Source organism: Sardina pilchardus, chromosome 2 (genome assembly GCF_963854185.1).
Source record: "Sardina pilchardus chromosome 2, fSarPil1.1, whole genome shotgun sequence".
NCBI lineage: Eukaryota > Metazoa > Chordata > Actinopteri > Clupeiformes > Clupeidae > Sardina > Sardina pilchardus.
In genome coordinates, this window is record NC_084995.1 from 2,224,765 (window position 1) to 2,239,981 (window position 15,217).

General features: G+C 43.9%; 1 protein-coding gene across 1 annotated transcript in view; it reads right to left on the reverse strand.

Annotated features, from left to right (window-relative positions):
- Positions 1-15,217, reverse strand: part of zcchc7 (zinc finger, CCHC domain containing 7) — a 59,243-nt gene that overhangs the window by 10,334 nt on the left and 33,692 nt on the right. The window contains exons 3-6 of the mRNA XM_062516294.1: positions 5,011-5,057; positions 4,198-4,335; positions 3,521-3,691; positions 1,152-1,187 (exon numbers count right to left, since the gene is read on the reverse strand). Coding sequence (XP_062372278.1) covers positions 1,152-1,187; positions 3,521-3,691; positions 4,198-4,335; positions 5,011-5,057 — 392 coding nt within the window. The remainder of the gene's footprint in view (positions 1-1,151; positions 1,188-3,520; positions 3,692-4,197; positions 4,336-5,010; positions 5,058-15,217) is intronic.

Consider the following 15,217-nt stretch of genomic DNA (forward strand, 5'->3'; position numbering starts at 1 on the left):
CCCACGCATAGGCACACATATAGTACATATGCGTAAACACACACAGGCACACATGCGTACGTAAACACACACGTCAGTATGTACACACACACACACACACACACACACACACACACACACACAAACACACACACACACACGCGCACACACACACACACACACACACCACACACACACACACACACACACACACACACACACACACACACACACACACACACACACACACACACACACACACACACACACACACACAGTGGTATTGCATACTTAAGTATTTTCCAACAAAGGATGAAAGAAAAGAAAATAAGCCTCATCCCTCCACAGGGAAGAGATGACTACATGCAAAACAGACAGCGGTGACAAGAGGAAAGCGACAGTAAACAAGTTCCCCTTTCTTCCCCTCTCTCCACTACTCCATCCACCCCTCCCTCCCTCCCCCCCTCTTCTTCACTCCTCCCTTTGCCCCCAAGCCCGCATGGTAGGCTAGCAGTAACGATGTGGCCTTTTCATTAGACAGACTGGCTAATTAGTGTGTGTGTGTGTGTGTGTGTGTGTGTGTGTGTGCGCGTGTGTGTGTGTGCGTGTGTGCGCGTGTGTGTGTGTCAGACTGACTGACTGCTCTGTGCTGGCAGCCCATTTCATGCTTTATCACGTTTTTTAATTGACAAACAACCTGCTCTTTTTCTCCAAGACTGAGGTCTATATTCAACCCCCCACTGTGTATGTGAGAGTGCGTGGACAGGTGGGGGTGTACACAGATGTTAGTGCGTTTCCCATGATGTTAGTGCGTTTCCCATGATGTTGGTGCATTTACAAGTTGCTGTCATACACACACACACACACACACACACACACACACACACACAGCACCATACAAGACCAAAAAACATCAATTACCCCCTTTCAGGCTAACCCAACCGAAAGACGATATTAACAGGCAGATGATCTGGGCTGAATTCTCAAGTTTAACTCAAGTTAAAGGACTACAGAGTTCTTTGCTATTTCAAAAAGGTTGTTGTGTGCACACTCATACGTACACCCACCCACACACACACACACACACACGCACGCACACACACACACACGCACACACACACACACACGCACACACACACACACACACACACACACACACGGCAAAGACTTACTGTGAGATGGAACTGCCTCCATATGTCTGGACAGGCCTGAGGAGAGAGAAGAATCCTGTCAGCAGACATGGTAGAAACACTTACATTTTCCACTATAGCTTACTGTACTACTTCAGATCTCATTCGGTACACTTACAGTTTCACTATCACTTACTACCTCAGATCCCATTCAGTCAGAAAGGGCAGTAAGAGTGAGGCACAGTTCAGTATGCTGCTGGTGGTATGGACAGCAGTAAGGAACCCCCTCCCACACCAACAAAGAGAGGAGAGGAGAGGAGAGGAGAGGAGAGGAGAGGAGAGGAGAGGAGAGGAGAGGAGAGGAGAGAATGAAATGCAACAGTGGCCAAGGCAGCACTCCAGGAGGAGGTATGGAATAAAGAAAGTAAATAAATAAATGTGGAGAAAGAGAGAACTACTCCATCCACACTCCCCTTTATAGCTCAAATGGATGTGTAGTGGGGAAAAAAGAAAGAGAAAGGAGTGGATAAAGAGAAGTAGGAATCAGAGGAAGAGAGGAGAGACTGTGGCCAAAGCATTCGCTCTGCGTCGTTTCGACATCACAGAGAAAATTGAAAATGCCAAGGGCACTGCAGCTACACTTATTCATTCAGTTATCTAACCTATTCAATCCCAGAGAGGGGGAGGGGGAGGGGGAGGGGGCGCTGGGGGTGGTGGAGGGGGCGCTGGGGGGGCAGGGGGAGAGGGATGTGCCCATGTGCCCCTGCAGCGCTGCTCTCTGGCAGGCAGCTGAGTTTGTTTAAGGAAACATTTAAATAGTACCATCTTTAAGAATAGCATTACAGCCTCTCTAGCGTGGCGCCCAGCTGGGGCCTGGACACAGCCACTGGAAATGGGGCCGCAATATCGGAGTGTGCTGCTGCCACATGCACTCCCACATTCTGCTGCAGCTCTGCTGTAGGAGATGAACAGCTGGATCTCTTTACACACAATGAATAAAATACATACTAAATGTTGTGTTTACTGCTATTATCAGGCATGCTTTGAAAAATATTTCAGATTTTTTTTTTAATACGTTCAATTTTATTTTAGCAGTTTTATATATAAAATCTCTATCTATATATTAAAGGGAACTCTTAACAACATCAACTACTTATTTCATACCTATAGGCTAAAATTACCTCAAATAATTGAAAAAAAAAAGCAATGTTTTTTTTAGTTATTAGGGTATGCTAAGGAACTAATTGTAATGTATATATATATTCCTTGACACATCTCACAATAAAACATAAAAACTGTCTAAAATACATGCCGTCTAAAATAAAATACATCCATCAATATAAAGGCTAAAGCCTCCTTCAAATTTAAAAATGAAGGAAAAAAAATTGCAAGAGCACAGTAAGCACAAGTCTTCCACGGCACATTTTGGGGGTGGAAGGTGTGATGACTGACGAATATCTGAATATGTTGAATATCACATTTTAAAAATTTGTACAAGTAAATATATATTTTGCTTTCAATGACCTTCATACCAATCGAGGGTTATTTCAAATACATGTATAGAGTGAAATTTATTTATTTTTATGGGATTTAACTCCTCTGCAGCAGCTCAACTGAATACCTCGTAGATGACAGAATGGCTGCAGTGGCGTGTCAGCAAGCTTTCCACCATCAGCCTCTAATTCTAAATCCCACTGAAAGAGGCGCTGTCTAAAACTGGAGCACAAGTCAGCCCTGGCAACAAAGGAGAATGCAGACAGACAAAAAAAATAGAAGGACTGAGAGATGGAGAAATGTTGGGCACTGTAGGTGGCCTTACAAAGCGCATGGGAGACTAAGCTCACCTCAGTGCTGGAGCACAGAGCTGTCTATCAGCCTCCCCCATATTGCCCTCCACTACCTCGTGCTCCTCCTCTTCCTCGCCCCCAGCTCCTCACTCCTCACTCCTCAGCTCCTCACTCCTACCTGCTGGCCTCCATCCACTACTCTCAGTCCTGCACATCCCACAGCCCTCTGCAGCAGCTCTCCCAGTCTTCTAGCTTGTTTTCTTGTTTCTCCATTCCCCCATCAGCACCTTGCACTTCACCCCCCCCCCCCCCAACTCCCCAAAGCTTGCATCACTTGCATCATTCTCACTATGTTTCTCTCCTGTTTATCTTACAACCTCTCAGAGGAGAGAGAGAAAGAGAGAAAGAGAGAGAGAGAGAGAGAGAGAGAGAGAGAGAGAGAGAGAGAGAGAGAGTGTTTTGGTTGTCGGAGGTGACGAGTGGAGCGTGTGTCACATTCACAGCCTGTGAAGCGTCTGTCCTAATGAGAGAGACCCAGCCGCCCATGACACACACACACACACACACACACACACACAAAGAGAGAGAGAGGAGAGAGACTCCCAGATAGATGCAGTTACTCACATCTTGGAAGTGGCCCTTCATGTTGCAGCGGTGGCACTGCTTGTACCAGTAGGACTGCTCCGAGCACACGTCGTGAGTGTGTCCTGGTCGTCCACAGTTCCTGCAGTACATGTCTGGACAGTCTCTATAGAAGTGCCCACGCTGACCACACTGCAAACAGGCACTCAGCTTCTACATAAGCATAAGTGCACGCACACACACACACACACACACACACACACACACACACACACACACACACACACACACACACACACACACACACACACACAGATAGAGAGAGTGAGGGAGAAGGATAGAGAGGGGGAGAGAGAGAGGCACTTTGAGTTCAAAATCTTTCAAATTTCAATTCAAGAATAAGAAGCACTTAGAGGTTCTGCTGCTCTATCTGTGATGGGTGTAAGGCTACAGCAAATGGAACATGTAGATGGAGCTGTACAAGTGTCAGTACTGTACGTAATAGTGCCCTCTTACTCCACAAAATAACACTACAATTGCTGTGAGTGTCTAAAACATCTCCACAAATGAACAATATCACAGTTCAAAGTGAGCGCTTGCTCAAGTACCCCATATGTTCTCCAAAACTCCATATCATGTACATAATTGAATACTAAATACATTTGCTGTAAGCGATTGTCCAGTATTCAAGTGTCCCTGCACCCTCCTGGAACTGGTACCTGTGGTTTGGGGCAGTTCTTGGACAGGTGACCAGCAAGGTTGCAGTTGTTGCATATCACAGTTTTCTCTGTGTAGTAGCGTCTTGGTTGCCTACCAGCTGACCATCGATCTCCTGGGGTTTTATTTGCGATCTGAGCCTGTCAACAACATCAAATACACCACAGACTTCAGTCGTCAGTCCTATGTGCTCACAGTCACACTACAGGGATGAAACAAATATATAAGAGAGACTATTTGTGACCCTGTCTGTGATAAGCCAGCTCAAGTCATTTTTGGTGATTCACTGTTCTATACATAGAATCATTTGACACAGTGCAAGGAACATTCTGTAAAATTCAACTAGATATCACATCAAAGATTTGGAGAATTTCAGGCTTGGAAAAGCAGGTTACTAAGTGACGCTAAATGTCCACTTTCTAATTTGGTAATAAAAGAAGTTCCTATAATGAATGACACCAGAATCAGCAGGTGCTTGCATGCCGAAAGTAAACCCACAGACGATTGAAAACCAATGTTTAGGAAGCAAACAGAACTGTATTTTTTCTACAAAAAAAATAAGACCATTCATTTATCTATTTATTCATTTTTTTTTTTATTCATATTGAATTTTGATCACTATATTTCGAAACCTCAGCACATAATCTATAATTTATAGCAGTAAACACATAATGACCAAACATGGACATTTCACGCTAGGACTAGCCTACTTTGACGCTCCTTGCCTTATAAATAGATGTGGTGATTTTAGCTGGGCTTTCACAGACAGGGTCACATATGGTATTTCAAATCTATTATGTTGATGAACACATTACCAATTGGTCTCTGTCTGAAATCGTCCAAGTGGTGCTGTCCCCGTCATCTGTGAGGGACGTGTTAAGAGGGGTGTTAGGACACTAGAGGGAATGTTCTCCTGCTCACATGTCCTCACATCACACAGTGACACATTTAGATTAAGCTATGGCACATACAGTATCTACACAAGTCAAACAATTGAATTACAGCACACTGGAAAATATGATGTGAAAACCTGTAACGGGCGGGTTTGTGTTCACAGGAAGACTCTCCCCCCACAGTGACATTATTTATAAATATGACTCTCTCTTGAGACAGAGCAACAGTTAGGATGAAATACAGCTGTGGCCCACACAAACACACCATACAAAACATCTGCACAAAGAGTCCCACAACAGCAATCCACGGCATGCAAAAACTGCCACAACATGCAAGAGGCAAACTCAATCCAGACAGACACTTGAAACATCTGTATGACAAAATGATCCGAAAGAGGGATTAATAAAATATATAGAATTTCTAGTAAAAGAAAAGCTGGTTAATTCAGCATGAATATGACACTAGCAAACACATCAGCAAAGCTATTAAGACAACCACCCCAAAAGAGCCATTAAGAAGCAGGGAAGAGAAGAGCAGAACCTCACTATTAGTACTGAGTGCACAGCAGGCTGCTTTAAGTACAAGGATAAGCCTGATGTGACCGGGTCCTGAGGAACCGGGGTTCTGCTCAGTGTTCTAGCTCTCCTTATTTTACTATGAGGTTCTCCTAGCCTGTAGACTATGGACTGGGCCTTGGCCTACACATTTCCACACACATGCAGAGATGCTCTGCACGCAACCACCTCTCTTCACACTGGGTTCAGCTGGGCACTTGCAATTCTTCAGGTTTTATGCTAACTAATCTCACAAGGAGCCTTTAGCAGAATTTAGCAACACACACACACACACACACACACACACACACACACACACACACACACACACACACACACACACACACACACACACACACACACACACACACACACACACACACACACACACACACACACACACACACACACACACACACACACACACACACACACACACACACACACACACACACACACACAAAGGACAGGAAATGTTCCTTTAATCCCTGCAACGCCACACCCTAATATGGGCAAACCAATCTGTCAGTCACGGCCCACCAATCAAACAGCACAGAGGCCAACACACAGAGTCGCAACCACACTCTCCACCTTCAAACAAACAAACAAAACACTTGCAATCCCATAAGTACAAATTTCACACACACTTGCAAATATATGCACAGTGTAACCATAATCTATTTGTAACACCAAGATATCCAAAATGGTGCTGGTATTGGTTTTGGCACAGTTTTGGGGAAGACAGGTCTCTCTCTCTCTCTCTCTCTCTCTCTCTCTCTCTCTCTCTCTTCCAACAAAATGAAGGTCAGGCTACTATTCAGCTTCCCTGTCATTTGAAAAAAGAAGCGCACTGATATGCATGTGCGGCCCATAGACTAATTCTGCTCCACACACGCAGGGACTAGGTGCCTATCTGTGGTGGCAGAGGCAGGCTTCTCTAAGCAAGCCAGCCCACAGTAGAGAGAGACGGCTAGTGTGCAATAGAGGGAGAGGACAGGAGAGCAGACAGGATGGGGGAGGCGACAGATGCTACCTGTCCGTCTCTTAGGTACGTTAATTAAATAAGAGCCAAAGAAGGAACGGAGGGAGGCTGCATTTGTTTGTTTCTATTTGTGTGTGTGTGTGTGTGTGTGTGTGTGCTTGTGGGTGGGTGTGCACAGGGAGTTGGGATGCTCTTTAGGCTAATGTATTCCAGCTGACTAATAGTCTGAGAGAGGGAAAGCTGCTTGAGCCCAGCAACTGTCGCCAGGCCCAGGGAGAACAGAACGGATGTGTACGTGTGACTAATTAAGCATGAACATCCCCTCTCAAGGGAGCCACAGAGAAAAGAGAGGAGAGAGAGAGAGAGAGAGAAGGAGAAATAGAGGGAGGGAGGGAGGGAGACAGAGAGATGCCAAGAAGTAGTGCCTTGTCTGCAATTGAGAAGGATGCATTTCCTACTGGCACTTTTGCTTTCCTCGCCAGTACCACTGTACCATCACCCCATAAAATGCATGTACACACAAAACTACAGAGGACTTGCACACACACATCCCCCATTTGATTTACTCTATCACATCCACTCGCTCTCATTTACACACACGCGGGCACACACACACACACGTGCGCGCGCGCGCACACACACAAACACAAGCACGCGCACACACACACACACACAAACACACGTACGCACACACACACACAACGCATACAACGCGCACACACACATGCACGCACACACACATACACACACACACACACACACACAGACAGACAAACACACACACACAGAGACACAGACACACCCCTAGCCCTGAAGTCTCTTGGTAACCCCTAACAACACCTCTGAAGTGTAACCATGCAACCCCTCCTGCTCAAAGTTGCGCCCAAATGCAGCTGTGGGTATGAGAGTGCGCGTGCGTGCATGTACTCCCTCTCGTCCCACACACAAAACCACATCAAAGCCCCGGCTCTGACCCTGGGCTTTAACCAGGCATCGTGGAGGTCACCCCCACACAGGCCAAGACGGCCTTCTTTTGTGCCTCTCTGTTGATTTCGTCCGTTAAAGCATCAGACATCACAATGCAAGCGGAAGGGCCCTAAGTCACACTGCCCCACACACAAAGCAAACTGCATCAGATTAGGACGGTCATACATAACAATAGAGACGGCTCGCGCTCTCCCTCCCTCTCTCTCTGTGTGTGTGTGTGTGTGTGTGTGTGTGTGTGTGTGTATGTGAGGGGGGGGGAGAGAGAGAGAGCGAGAGAGAGGGAGAAGAGAAGAGAAGAGAGGACACCGATATCAGGCCCTCGTAACATAATCCCTTTTCTTTAACGGTAGCCTTTTCCGGTTTGGGAGGTTAAACACTTAAAAATAAGAGCATGTGTGTGGGCAGGAGGGGGCAGCACACTGAGCACATTTACAATTCAAATGTTCCATTGAAATATAATTATTAGAAATATTATGACAACATTTGCCATTCTTAATTGTTTCCATTAATTGCTGATAGGCCTAAGACGACACATCCAAAGAGCATATTTAAAATGTATACCGGTACACACACACACACGCACACACACAAAGCAAGAGCCCACTCGTTTAGACAGTGTGATGGAGAGTGAGCGGGAAAGATCGATAAGTGTACAGGCCCATTATGGATTGGGACGCCATCTTTCATTTTGTTTCATTTCATGCTCTTTCTTCATGTTTGCGCCACGGCAGCACAGATTACTCTGATATCTCAATCGCTCATGGCCCACAACCTGGCAACTTCGCCTGAGCACAAGGTGCTGGACAATCTGCCGTGCCATAGTGTGTGTGTGTGTGCACGTGCTTTTCTGTCTCTCACACTTTCATTTGTGTCTCCTGCAATCACACAAATGTGTGTGTGTGTGGATGTGTGCTTGCAGGTTTGAATGTTAACATATTTGTGGGAATGAGTATTTCACGGCTGCGTGTTTAAAAGTAAATATGTGTATTGTGCTTGTGCTTGTGCTTGTGCTTGTACTTGTGCTTGTACTTGTGTGTTTTGGCAAACTAGCCATTACATTTAAAATATTAATCTGTGAAGAGCTGAAATCCATCTATGGATAATTATTTATCATTATTTCTTTTTTTAAAAGGCAAATTCAGTATACTTCTGGTTTGTCCATAAATGAAAAACATGTTCAAGAGGATAGGATAAACTTGATAATTCAAAGCAAAAATATTCCTCAAGGTGCTACCAGTAACTGATACAAGATAGCGTTGATACAGCGTAAAATAGCTAAAGGTGGCTAAATTAACAAGCACTTTTTAAATCTCACTGTGCATCATTACTGTGTGATACCAATTGTGTTTTTTTGTCTGCAAAATGTGAGCTTGGCAGAGGTTTACAACTTTACACTTGATGTTGACTTTGACACCTACTGTAATAGCCTAGAGGGACCGTTTCTTATACTGTATGTGTGCTATGCTTTACTAAATGATTCAACAGTAAATGAACAATAACATTTCCTTTGATGCAGTTCATAATGGCTTTGATGTGCTCATGATTAAGGACATAATTGTAGCTACTGATAGGAAACCTGGCCAATGGTATTAACCCTTAAGCACAGTATGGCAGCTCCACATGCATATGAGACTACCTGTAGCTCCAGTGCCCCAGCACGCGGTTTGTTTTGCTATCCCTTTTGTTGTGGCAATACCATCCCTGGTGGAGCATGCTGATGGGGCCTAAGAGGAGTGTGAATTGAGACATACAGGAAACACTTATGTTGATGCCAGGCAAACCATACTGTACCCTTCACACACACGCACAAACACACACACCACCATGCCACCCAGTAGCGGCATTGTGTCAAAGTGCCAACATGGAAACGCAGCTACAGGGCACAAGGCCAAGTCCAGCTGTCAGCTGGCGTAAGTTCCACGTGGCACACAGAGGCTGCAGCACCGTGGAGATGGGCACCCCTGACCTGACAGCTCTGGGCAAAGGGGGCAGGTGGCCAAATCTGTCCATCAAAGCCGCTGTTGCTGTGGGCAATGCAGAGGGCGCCAATTACCACCCAGCGGGGGACGGCATGGTGACGGCATGGACCAATCAGGGCAGCAGAGGGAGAGAAGACTGGGCTGGGGTGGCTCACTGAGAATACCCCCTTACCCCCAGCAGGCAAACATGCCACACTCGCTTCCATAGCACCACTGCCATCATCACCCTCTGATCATGTGGAGGCCAATTCAGTGCAGCCAACGCGCATGCTGAACCCCTATATATCTATTAGCATTATCTAAACATTTCAGGTGTGCGTGAATCCTCACGTCAGAAGTGCAAGCAGTGGGCGAGTATGAAGCTCTTTAATACAAAATTAATAAATAAGTACATTAATGAATTAAAAGGCACTCCTTTTTTTTAGGCTTCTCTCAATGATGCAAGAAGGGCCACCCCAACGTTGTAAGATACCATTCCAGCAAGTTTTGGATCTTTCAAAAGGGGTCTTAAGGCATATCTATTCAATATGCACTTAGTCTATTAAGCGCTTCTTTGCTATTCTGCAGTAGTCTGACCAACTTTTTGAAATTGTTCACTGTGAAATTAATTATTAGACCGTGAGCCAGGGCCTCAAATTATGGAAACCGTTACCGAAAAGGTGGCAAAGGCTACCATACCTTTTCTGAAAGCTTGGAATCTCAGCTTTTCAATGATGTATGATGGCCATCCGACAAGAGTAGCTGTTTTGAGTTACGACACATAATGTAAACTAAGGTTAAAGAAATAATGTGTATAAATCAAGCAGAACACTGGAATATTTTATTTTGTTATGTTTGGTATCATTTTAAAGGGGAGACTCTGAGCTTTCATTTAAATCCTTTCGTGAACATTTTGGATAAGTACAGCCAACCCTGGAGCTCTTCAAACCTTTAATCACACACATTTCCCTACCATTTCCCTGCCATTTTTTGTCTTTTAATCCTGTGGCACCTGGGAGCATCAGAGAAACAAAATCCAAACACTGAAATACTGGCATGACCCTAAGGATTCAGGAAATGTATCATTTACCCATATTATCTGATTTGGAGGGGGTGATTTACAGTCTTGTATCAGAGATGGCGTTTTTTCAAAGACATAAACAGTAGTGTACTATTACCCTAGGCTAATTTGTTGATATGTTGAGTTGAAAGTCTGAGGTAAATATATTTTAAATAATAATTATTGATACAGATCATTTTGAAAAAGTTGTTATTCAGCATTCTCAGCATTTTTAGATAGTTAAAAAGGTCCTTAATACATATCCACCACATATCATTTATATCAGGTCCCCACTTTCTTGGAATTTATATTAAAAAATGAATGCCTTTTTCTCAGGCAAGAAAATACACGTATACACAGGCTGCGATACTGTAAGTGCATTTGCAGGCCATGGTAAAGTGTCAGCCCGAAAACTTCTCTGAGACCTTTCAGAAGGTTGGGGCAGACTGGGCAATGACACCTGCGTTGTATGCAGCCTTAAAGGAGTTCACATGTCAAATGTACAGCTCCAAGTCCAGAATCACCAACATCAATGAAATGAAGTATGCACTTTTTTTGTGCAAAGAAAGGCGTAGAATCCTGGCAGTTAACTCCATGCTCGGATTCTCTCAGGAAGCACGGTCTCAGAGCTAACTATCAAGGTGCTATCTGGAGAAGATGCCTCGAGAACAACCCTGAAGTTCCTTCCCCAGTTGAGCATGGGTGGTCTAGACTGGACCAAGATGGTGACTTGCAGCTCTCCATAGACTGGTTCAATGTCTCCATTGGTCCACAAGCAGTACTTGAGTTTCTGTCCTGCTCATGCAAGAGGGACTGTGTCACTCCTCATGTCAGTGTGTTGCACTGTATAACAACTTTTTCAAAATGATCTGTATCAATAATTATTATTTCAAATATATTTACCTCAGACTTTCAACTCGACATATCAACAAATTAACCTTAAGGGTAATAGTACACTACTGTTTATGTCTTTGAAAAAACGCCATGTCTGATATAAGACGGAAACTCATCCCCTCCAAATCAGATAATATGGGTAAATGATACATTTTCTGAATCCTTAGGGTCATGCCAGTATTTCAGTGTTTGGATTTTGTTTCTCTGATGCTCCCAGGTGCCACAGGATTAAAAGACAAAAGATGGCAGGGAAATGGCAGGAAAATGTGTGTGATTAAAGGTTTGAAGAGCTCCAAGGTTGGCTGTACTTATCCAAAATGTTCACAAAAGGATTTAAATGAAAGCTCAGAGTCTCCCCTTTAAAATGATACCAAACATAACAAAATAAAATATTTCAGTGTTCTGCTTGATTTATACGCATTATTTCTTCAACCTTAGTTTACATTATGCGTCATAACTCAAAACAGCTACTCTTGTCAGATGGCCATCATACATCATTGAAAAGCTGAGATTCCAGGCTTTCAGAAAAGGTATGGTAGCTTTTGCCACCTTTTCGGTAACGACCAACCCCTCTGGCTCACGGACTATTATTGCATTGTTTTTATTTGTATGGGCATCTCCCAAATAGCCATAACCATAACCTTTTGATTATGACTGCTGTAAATGTATAATATCCACTGTCTCTGGCAATGGGGTTTGTGCTTCTGATTCAAATCTTTCATTTCATTCTGCATGTAGTCTGTTAACTAACAGAAATTGCCTGTTGACTTCAAATTTATTGCAATTTGAAGTCAACAGGCAATGCAACACCTGCAAGCAAAGCACTAGAGAACTATACTTTAAAATCTGTTTAAAGTTTGCATGCCTCAGTAAACCCCTCCCATCGGAAAGCAAAAAATCAAATCAAATCAAATCAAATGACCTTTCTGGAGAAATTTAATTTTGCGATGCATGTGTTCAGGTGAAAAATGTGCAAGCTGCTTTGTTGTTCCTCAGGGGCCTTTATATGTGAACAGGTCATAGAAGTTACTGGAACACACAACCATTGTCAAAAAATCTCCCTCTACACAGTCTCGCCTCTGTCTGCCACACCCACAGCAACACAGGCAGAGATATAAAACAGAATAACATCCACCACATTTTACCCCCCCCCCCCCTCCACCCCACACACACACCCACCAGAAAAAAAGAAAAAAATTAATAAAATCGGTGGGTTGCGACTTCAATTTCATTCTGATGAATTCTTTCCTGTGGGAGCAGCGTGCTATCAGGCTTAGGGGCAGATCGAATTTTCATGATTGTTATTATTGTTATAATATGAGGGTAGATAAATAGCATCATTAATCTGCTGTGACCCCCCTTCTCACACTCACCCCCTTTGGCCTGCCACAGACAGGAGGGGCTGTAATTAGCTTGCCTTACACCTCTTACACGCACATGCGCGCGCACACACACACACACACACACACACACAACCACACACACACACTCTTCTTAAAATAAACAAAACAAAACATATCTATGTATACAAACCATACAATAAATACCAATGAGAGTATCAGTATTGTTTAACAACAAGAACAACAAATAATAATTCCTGTAATAATGGCCATTTGCTGTATTATCCAAGTATTAATAATTGAAGTAGTGTCTCTGTGTGTGTGTGTGTGTGTGTGTGTGTGGCTGGGTGTGTTTGTGGTGGTGGTGGGGTATAGAGGGCACCTTGCTCACTTGCTGCTGCTCAACAGGGGCTGTAGCAAATTGAAAAAGTGGAATAATCCCAAGCTTTCCATCCCTCCTGCCCTCCCACAGCCAATTCAGCACCATTTGGGTAATTAAATAAGAGCGTTTTAAACTTTTAATTTAGCAATCTTCTCTCCCGGCCTGTGCTGTATTCTGCCTTGCCTTTTATTCCCACTTAAAAAAAATAATATTATGGGGTGGAGATGATACAGTTGGGAGAAGGGATTGAGGGGACAACAGAAAAGCGAACAGTCATCTATCTCCCACTCGCTAGCTCTCTTTGTCCGTCTGTCACACACACACACACACACACACACACACACACACACTTTAAGTAATCACACAAATGAGATTATGCTAGATGAGGCTGGAAGAAATGATTGAAAATGGTATCTCTGTTTTAACTTATTAGAGAGACAATAGGCTTTCTTCCTGCTGGTCCTCAGAGAGCAGCGGCTATAGAAGACGCTTTAGACGTTTCCACTGCACCTCTTTCACAAGTCTACTACATACAAATCTAATACACGCAACGAGTGTCACGTGAAAACGCAATTAAGCCAACAGCCTCCAGTCTGTACTGTACAGATTAAAGTGCAAAGATACAGTATGTTATGGTAGGTTGGGGAATTAGACTGCATAGATAGTGTATGTTATGGTAGGTGGGGGAATGAAAGTGCACAGATAGTTTATGCTATGGTAGGTAGGGGACAAGAGAGGACAGACAGATGGCAGGGCTATGGGTGAGAGAGGGGCGAGAGGGAGAGGACTAGCAGGGCTCTGTCTGTCTGTCTGTCTGTCTGTCTTGCTAAAGCCCCGTGTTGCGCAGCTCATCCCCAGGGCAGCCCTTGCTCTGTGTCTGTCTGTCTGTTAATTCGCTGTTATCTATCTTCCCATTCTTCTCCCTCCCTTATTTATTCATGCCATTTGCTTTCCTGCTTTTCCTCAGATAATGGAGGAGACCTTCAGTCTCTTCGCACAGACCTACGACTGCCAACAGTGACCTATTACAATAAAACATTAAATGTTTATACCCCAGATTTAAAGAAATAACCAAAGAAATAAGACCCCCCCCCCCCTTCCGAAGGGCTGAAAAGCGCATCTCATTTAATTTCAGTCCAACTCTCTCCCTTTATGTGTCTGTCTTTGACAGGTAATAAAACTCAGAGCAGAGACCCTCTGACAGCCCCATTTGAATTTGGATTTAATAACATAACTATAGATTGACTTGAGCCAGTTCCTCTGTGTCTGCTCTCTACCCACCCAGGGTGATTGGACTATTCCCCCTCCTCCTCCACATCCTCAGTCTTTGTGCCGGATCAGAGGGCCACCCTAGGACTAGCTCTCCGCCTCTGGCGGGCTGGCTGGTCAGATCTTTTCTCCCCATTCCTCTCCCCACACCACATGCCACCCCACCCCTGGACCAAAGGTGCTGTAGGAGTTTGATCTGATTGGGCCTGAATAATGACCACTTCATCCACTTCACAGTTTGGTCTGTATTTATTTACTAATATTAAGTCAACCTGTGTGCTTTTGAGAAGACCGTAATGATTGAAAGCCAACCGTTTGTGAAGCTGACCCGACTTTTTTTTTTTTGCGATTGAATAAATGTTCAGTGTACGGTTCACATTAAAATGAATACAATAAATATAATACTAAAATATTTTTTAATGTCATATTTTATTTTACCATTGATGGTTTCATGTCCTAATGGCCTTGTTTGAGAATTACCATGTGGTTTGGTTTTCCTGAACAATAGACTTGGACTGAACCGCGTTGAGTTAATTAGTTACGTAATTCCGTTAATTAAATAAGATCCATTTAACTAAGAGTGATGACATATGATAGATAAACATGCTTCAAATATGCTATTTCTAACTAGACATACCAATACATGGCTTAGAAACTTCAGTCATTCTGGGGCAGAAACAAAGATCATGGTTAATAATCTTC